At 40.5% G+C, this 7713-nt stretch overlaps 1 protein-coding gene across 1 annotated transcript; it reads left to right on the top strand.

The window, feature by feature from the left end:
* The first annotated feature begins 1038 nt into the window (after positions 1-1038).
* tmem106bb (transmembrane protein 106Bb) lies at positions 1039-7444 on the top strand. The gene is made up of 8 exons (XM_028964795.1): positions 1039-1148; positions 2027-2236; positions 3140-3203; positions 4425-4584; positions 4673-4813; positions 4909-4958; positions 5049-5102; positions 5711-7444. Exons 2-8 carry the CDS (start codon positions 2035-2037, stop codon positions 5847-5849), a joined length of 810 nt encoding a protein of 269 aa, XP_028820628.1. The 5' UTR covers positions 1039-1148; positions 2027-2034; the 3' UTR covers positions 5850-7444.
* The last annotated feature ends 269 nt before the right edge of the window (positions 7445-7713 follow it).

The raw sequence follows: 7713 nt of genomic DNA, 5'->3' as shown, positions 1-7713 counted from the left end.
GTCAGAACAAATCAGGGCCGGGTTTTTTTTTTTTTTTTTTTTTTGATTGAGCTTAGCAGCAACCAGACAACGACACAACCCATAATATAACATTAAAGATCAAATTTTACATTATGACATTCGCTACAGATTGCACTTAACTTCGCAAAACTTGTCATAATTTAATTACCATTCATCAGCACATTTTAAATAATGGCAGGCGTAAACACGCTTTGTGTCGTTTTTATCACTGCGTGAAATGTGCTTTTTCACGGTAACGTGGAGTTTAACCGACCCTAAATAACCCATGTTGCCAGATCTCACGCTAATACAAATCGTCTTGGACTGTGACAGCAACAACTGAATTCTGTGAAAAAAAGACGTATAATAAATTTTAAATAATAAATTATTGTTTTGCTCAGGCCTTTTCAGCCTAGGCATACAAAACTACAGACTTACAGTATGATTAGGGTGTGGACATACATTGTGGTAAATTTATCACAAAACTACTCTTCCTGCACTTTATTTTCTTTCTTTCACCCTTCAATCCTCTCTCTCATAATTCCACTTCATGCTCACAAATTAACCAGTAACGTTATTCAAACCGTCAAAGTCAGTTGTATGTAATTGGAGTCATCGTGGTCAGGCATAGTGATTCGGTGTGACCTATCTAATTTTCTATATAATAATAATAATTAGGTAACATATAGTTGCTATATGAAGTTCTGATTTCACAAAAACATGAACAAAAATTTCTAGGAAAAAAAACGGATGTGTCAACCCCGCTTTTGGCGGTAGTAGCCTAGTGGGTAACACACTCGCCTATGAACCAGAAGACCCAGGTTCAAATCCCGCTTACTACCATTGTGTCCCTGAGCAAGACACTTAATCCTAAATTGCTCCAGGAGGGGGACTGTCCCTGTAACTTCTGATTGTAAGTCGCTCTGGACAAGGGCGTCTGATAAATGCTGCAAATGTAAATGTAACCCCCCCATCCCTGTATCAAAACAACGCAATACTGCCACCACGTGCCAAATCCGTTCGTCGCACATGCGCGTCAGCGCAGCCGACATCTTCCACTCTACCGCGCATGCGCTCATCTCGCTGCGATAAACAAGACCCTCATGACCCGAAATCAACACGGCGGACGGTGTTTTAATCGCGTTCAGGTACGAAAGACCGTCATCAACTTTATTACTGTTTCGAGACGCATTACGCGGGATTAAGGAAGAATCACGTTAAAGAAAACGACTGTCTTTACGTTCCTTTAGCGCGGAGATTGTTGTGAGTGCTGTGGGGCCTTGTGCTGTGGGCCTCGTCAGGTCTGCACCGAAATCACCGATTACATTTGCATTTATTAATTTCCCCCGATGGTTTACAGTCATTAACTACTGGTATGATTTTTATGATCGCGGTGTCAGTACCGTTTCAGGATCGTGACTGGGTGAGTTAGCATGTTAGCTAGCATTCCTGACATGGACAATGCTGTGATAACATTAAAAGATGATGCGAATGTCGTTTAAATGGCCTGCTTCGTCGTAATTAATGACGTCTGCACGTCGTAATTAACCACATAACCCATTCTGTGTTATAAAGCGCGTCTAAATTTGCTATGGGCGTTTCGTAACACTGCTTACGTCACACGGCTGGCTGTGTCGCCAGATGTCGCCTCATGCATCTGAAACTGAACATACTGCTTGAAAATTAACGTACGAGAAGCGAATTCCAAGCCCGTACAATGTGGTGGGAAAATGTATCTATCAAAAAGTTTTGTCATTTCTTTTTTTAAAAAGTCAACGTGTATGGTTTAGTGAAATTATTCCCTAGGACCAGTCAGCCGCCTTTGTCATGGATCTAAAGTCTTTAGGCTTGTGGGCATGGCTTTTATTTTTAATGTTTTTTTTTTTGTTTTTTTTATGACTATTCAGTGTGACATTCTAAAAAATCATGTAGTGATGGTCAGGGGTGGTACAACATAAAACACTGATGGCAACAGGCATACGTGGGTCATTTTTCTGTATTGTTTTTAAATATATTTCTGTGCCAGGTGTGACCATGGGGAAGTCACTCTCTCGCCTGCCGAAGCCCACCGGCCATGACGAGTTCCAGGACAGCTTGACATCAGCGTCGGAATACGGCGACGAGGACGGCAAGGGCGGCGGCGGCGGTGACGTGTCCCAGTTCCCCTATGTGGAGTTTACGGGCCGGGACAGCGTGACCTGCCCCACCTGCCAGGGCACAGGGAGGATCCCGCGAGGTACAAACACACACTGGGAATAAGAGATAGGAGATGTGGGCAGATTAAGCAATGAAATCCACTGTTCTTAAGTTGTCTAACACACCTTTAACACACCTGAATTTAGTCCGCTATGTTCCAGCTGCAGGTATGAATGTGAGGGGTCAGACTTGACCCTCTCTAGGCTTCTCTTTCTCTATTCTGTATTTCCTGTGTAGCTATTAAACTTCCCAAACTGCCTGAAAGTGTGAAGTGTCATAGAACTCCAATACACTCCAGCACTTTCACTTCCTCTTTCAATCACTCTGGATTCAATCCCCCCCCCCAGAATTTTTGCACAAACTCTTTTTTTTTTTTTTTTACACTTGCACAATTTTTTTTCCCTTGTTCACTTTATACCTTGTTTATAACATGTTTTATGTTAAAGACATAAAAGTGCAATATTTGCAATACTGTGGTCTGTAGCAGTCGGCAAAGCATTTCACTGCATATCATACCGTGTATGTATGTGACAAATAAAAATTTGAATTTGAAAAGTTCTATATTAAATATTAAATAAATGTCCTAGGTAAGCCTGCATGTATGCTGTATCCATTTAAACAGAAAGTGGAAGTACCTAATGTGTCCAGTAACTCAAATTATTAGAACATTCACATCACATCAGTGGGAAAGTGTCTTCATTTACAGTCAGTATTTGGTTGAGTCTGAAGGGTTTATGGTTTCCTTTTTTCCACCAGTATATTCAGAATTTTGGAGAATTTTTTTTAGATTCTTGTGTACTTGGGTGGTGCTTCTAATAAAGTGGCCAGGAGTTTGATGATCGTCAACAGAAGAGAGTCCTGTAAATGTCGTCTGGTCGAGAGGGGCAGTTTCACATGCCAGTGTGTAAATGCCCCGCGTTTCAACTCTGCGTCTCTTGTTCAGGGCAGGAAAACCAGCTGGTGGCGCTGATCCCGTACAGCGACCAGAGGCTGAGGCCCCGGAGAACGTAAGTTGGAACTGTTCTGAACAAAAGCTCTCTACCTCTCAAGCGTTCATCCTGCATTTTCATTTAGAGGATGAATTTCTAAAGCTACACATGATAGGACCTTTTGGATTACAGTACAACACGTTTTTTCAGTAGTCTGATAAAACTGTCAAATAGAATTGAAATTATGTAAATTGAAAAAACAAGCCACCAAAAGGCAAAACTCATGGAACAGGAAGAAAAACAGCCTTTATCCTCATTTCAGGAGAAATATCTGTTTGTTTCCAGCATATCACATTTAGTGACAAAATGTGTTTGATTAAAATGTGACTTGTTTAAAGACAATAAGGAAAGATTTTTGATAGTCTTATCCTGTTATAGTCTAATCCTCTAATGAAGCGCTCAGATATGTATAGATATGTATAATTAATGTTCTTTACACAGTTGAATGTGCTGACAACAAAATCATTGAAGGAAATCAAATGTATCAACCTATGGAGCTCTGGTTTTGGAGTCACACTCAAAATTAAAGTGGAAAAACACACTACAGGCTGATCCAACTTTGATGTAATGTCCTTAAAACAAGTCAAAAAGAGGCTCAGTAGTGTGTGTGGTCTCCACGTGCCTGTATGAGGCAGGAACTGCTGACGCACTCCAGCCACATGAGGTCTAGTATTGTCTTGCATTAGGAGGAACCCAGGGCCAGCATATGGTCTCACAAGGGGTCTGAGGATCTCATCTTGGTACCTAATGGCAGTCAGGCTACCTCTGGTGAGTAGATGGAGGGCTGTGTGCCCCCCCTGCCAAAACGGTCATGCTGGAGGATGTTGCAGGCAGCAGAACGTTCTCCACCGCTTCTCCACATTCTGTCACGTTTGTGGCATCTGCTCAGTGTGAACCTGCTTTCATCTGTGAAGAGGACGGCAAATGCCAAACATGCTGCACAGTGTTTGACTGTAAGCACAACATTGGGCCCTCATATCACCCTCATGGAGACTGTTTCTGACAGCTTGAGCAGACACATACTCACTTTTTACACATTTTGTTATGTTACAACCTTATTCCAAGATGATTTAAAGCTGCAGGAACTGTGCTGTGAAATACTTTCTGGATTCACGGTATAAATGTACTTGAGATTTTGGTGAAATGTTATTAAGTAATAGATTTTAATAGTTATTCAAATGTTCATTAAATTATGAGTGTGAAAAACGTCACCTTTGTTCTCTCATTTCTGCTCTACAGAAAGCTGTATGTGACGGCGTCCGTCATCGTGTGCCTGCTTCTCTCCGGGCTGGCGGTGTTCTTTCTCTTCCCGCGCTCCATTGATGTCTCCTATGTTGGAGTCAAATCCGTTTTTGTCACCTACGACCAGACCAGACGCATCGTCTACCTAAATGTCACTGTAAGATGTCCACGTTACATTAAACAAACTGGAAATGTGTCTTTTGAACGAAACCCAGATTTTATTTAGCGTCTCCCTGTGCTTCTAGAACACTCTGAACATCACCAACAACAACTACTACTCCGTAGAAGTGGCCAACATCACGGCACAAGTGCAGTTCTCCAAGACAGTGATTGGGAAGTCCCGCATCAGCAACATCACCACGATTGGTCCACTGGACATGAAGCAGGTTCGGCTGCAGATTTACTGCCGCGTCACACTCATATATTGTTCTGAGGTAGGGATTCCAAAGTGTTCACTCATGACCTCAAACTGCTCCGACAGATCGACTATATGGTGCCGACTACAATTGCTGACGAGATGAGCTACATGTAGTGAGTTTTCCAACATTGTATGTTCTGTGCACTTACGTGACCTCGCCGCTGAACCTGAACGACCTGTTTCTCTTTTTCTTTTCCGTCCAGCGACTACTGTACACTGCAGACGATCAAGGTGCACAACATCGTGGTCATGATGCAGTAAGTCACCTCGTTCTCATCATTCGAATCGGGTTGTGCCTTCTGTGTTACTGGGAATTAGTTATCCGAGAATATAGCGCTGGGCAATTATATCATGAATCTCAGGGGTCAGCTTTGGGATTTTTTTCACGATAAAAATGGCAGAAATTTGAATCTTTTTGTGTGTATTTACTTTCAACTGTTGAGGCACTAAAATAAGGAAGCAACGCACGCAGTGCCATGCAGTTCACTGCGTAAAGCAAGCCGAGAGTGAAACTGGCTAAAAATGGAGCAGAGGAGGGCAGCGATGGTCTTGGTTTTATATGTTATATAACTGTTTATTATCTCTTCAGTTTCTGTCTAGCAATATCAGAATATACGTTCCATATGGGAAAGTATGTTGTCAGCAACTTTTTTCCGTATCTCCCAGCCCAGGAAAGAGCTGCTTTTCTTTTAGACCAAATGAGAAATGTATGTGTAAATTTGTTAATTATGTTTGGCAGATAAGCATTAACCTAAAATCTGCACACAAAGCAGATTTAGTCAAATTTGTATTCTAAAAGTAATCTGTATTTTTTTTTTTTTTGTATTTTAAATACGGTCATGTAAAACCATTTTGTTTTTGCCAGGGTGACCGTCACCACTACTTATTTTGGCCACGCTGAGCAGGTGTCCCAGGAGATGTATCAGTATGTGGACTGTGGAGGAAACACCACGGCCCTCCACAGACCTTCCCAGTCCTCCAATGTCCTGTCGCCTCCTGTGTAACCGCGGCGACAAGCCCCCGCCCCTCGCTCAACCTCCGTTACCCTTCATGATTCACTGTGTTCCTGTTCGTAGAACAAAGGAACACCTGACGACTGCATTTCGGAGTAAAACCATCATCATGTTTGGGCACAGCATCCTGACCTGTAGGGTTCATTTCAAGGGCATTTAAAAAAAAAAAAAAAAAAAAAGCACTTTATAAGCTTCGATTACATGGCTAGACTGGTTCTTCAGTCAAGTTTACATTACCACTCCAAACCAAAACACTTTCAACTTTTTTCTTTATATGAAGGTTAGCTCTCTACGGGGCAGTTTCTACCAGTAAAAGTGTTTGATGCTGTTTCCTTCAAAGAACCTCAGTTGCATCCTAGCTCTGAGCATACGAGAGACAGTTAGTTCTGACACAGTGTTGAGGGAGTCTCCAGCATGAAGGTCGATTAGATTTTAGATCGTTTACCTCGTGCTTCTGTTACGTGTGTGGGTTCACACAGTAAAAGGGTTTTGTAGACGTTTTTTTTCTCCAGTCAGCATTACAACAATTCCACAAAATGTATTGAGACTTCGTTTTTTTTTATTATTATTATTTCTAAATATACTTTAAAGAATTAAATGTTTTCTGTTTTTTCCCTTTGTAGTGAAGCTACTTCAATCAGACACTGAAATCAAAGAGTGCAGAAAGCTTCTCGGTTTCTCATCTCGTTTCTTGCGACAATGAAAAGTGGACTAGGCAAAAAAAATCATAAAGGATGAGATTCCCTGATCAGGACTGTGGGGTAAATGCACTGAATTGTTTAATTCACTGATTTGTTAATCGCTGCACGGTGGGACGAGCAAAGAACGAACAAGTATACTCACCTCTGACGGAGGCGTTACGTTAGTCTTGTTGTAATTGCCCTATTCATTTTTGTAATAAGGCATTGTGGGTGATTTCTTTTTAATCACCTGAAATAAATCTTATAATGATTCCTGTGCCATATTAATAAGCAAGTGGTTGTGGGAAGGGAAAAAACTGAACCTAGATTTGTACGTAAACAATATTGAGAGTCAAATTCTATATATGTATATTAGAATGTATTGTGATTTAATTTTCATATTGCGCTTTTAACATCATTCCTGGGAGGATTTCAGTCTTACAAAAGCACAACAGTGTACATGATGCAAGAGCACGTGATGCAAGATCATGAGTCTTTGGAAGAGTTTAAAATAAAAAAATTTGGAAATAAAAAAAAAAAGCATGGAAATACAAATAGAAATATGACCCAGTGTCATGTGAAAGTCGAGCCCTTGACCTGTTGCAATAAAGAGTGATATTTCACACAGAAACCGCTATTAGCACATCTAATTACAGCTTAATGTGGACACATCAGGCACATGCTTGTTTGACAAGTATTTATAGTTCATATTTCTTTTAATTTTTGTTTTATTGAATTATTCATCTAACAAATTTGATTTGCTGCAGTTCACTAAAAACTGATGTTTCTGTAGGCGTGTGTACTTTTTCCGTGTATGTGTTGTGTTGGTTTCTGTCGTTTTTCAGGGTTTTTTTTTCCTCACAATGTGTTTTCTTCTCAGCATGAGCAGAATAAAATCTAGACCAACATGTTCTTCTGTGTATTTGATTTTTTTTTTTTTTTATCTCAACAGTAAAAATTAATTGTTTATCCAATCCATTTTAAAAATATACATAAAATATACACTAATATACATAAAACTGTTGAGTATTCCTCGCACTCTCTCGACCACATTCACACGCACTCATTCGAATCATAATTCAGCATCATTCATAAAGCCCTGCCATATATATGGTGTGACATTTGACAACACAGAACAAGGCATAAAGTGCATAAATGAGCAAGACAATGTGGCA

The sequence above is a fragment of the Denticeps clupeoides genome, chromosome 20, assembly GCF_900700375.1.
Source record: "Denticeps clupeoides chromosome 20, fDenClu1.1, whole genome shotgun sequence".
NCBI lineage: Eukaryota > Metazoa > Chordata > Actinopteri > Clupeiformes > Denticipitidae > Denticeps > Denticeps clupeoides.
This window is presented reverse-complemented; position numbering and strand designations above follow the sequence as displayed.

What these genes read in the sequence shown, in the direction of transcription:
- tmem106bb (XM_028964795.1), top strand. Translation starts at nt 2,035, where the DNA reads ATGGGGAAGTCACTCTCTCGCCTGCCGAAGCCCACCGGCCATGACGAG. An exon ending in AGGCTGAGGCCCCGGAGAAC is followed by an intron (nt 3,204 to 4,424) that starts GTAAGTTGGAAC and finishes TCTGCTCTACAG; the next exon opens with AAAGCTGTATGTGACGGCGT. An exon ending in GTCCACTGGACATGAAGCAG is followed by an intron (nt 4,814 to 4,908) that starts GTTCGGCTGCAG and finishes CTGCTCCGACAG; the next exon opens with ATCGACTATATGGTGCCGAC.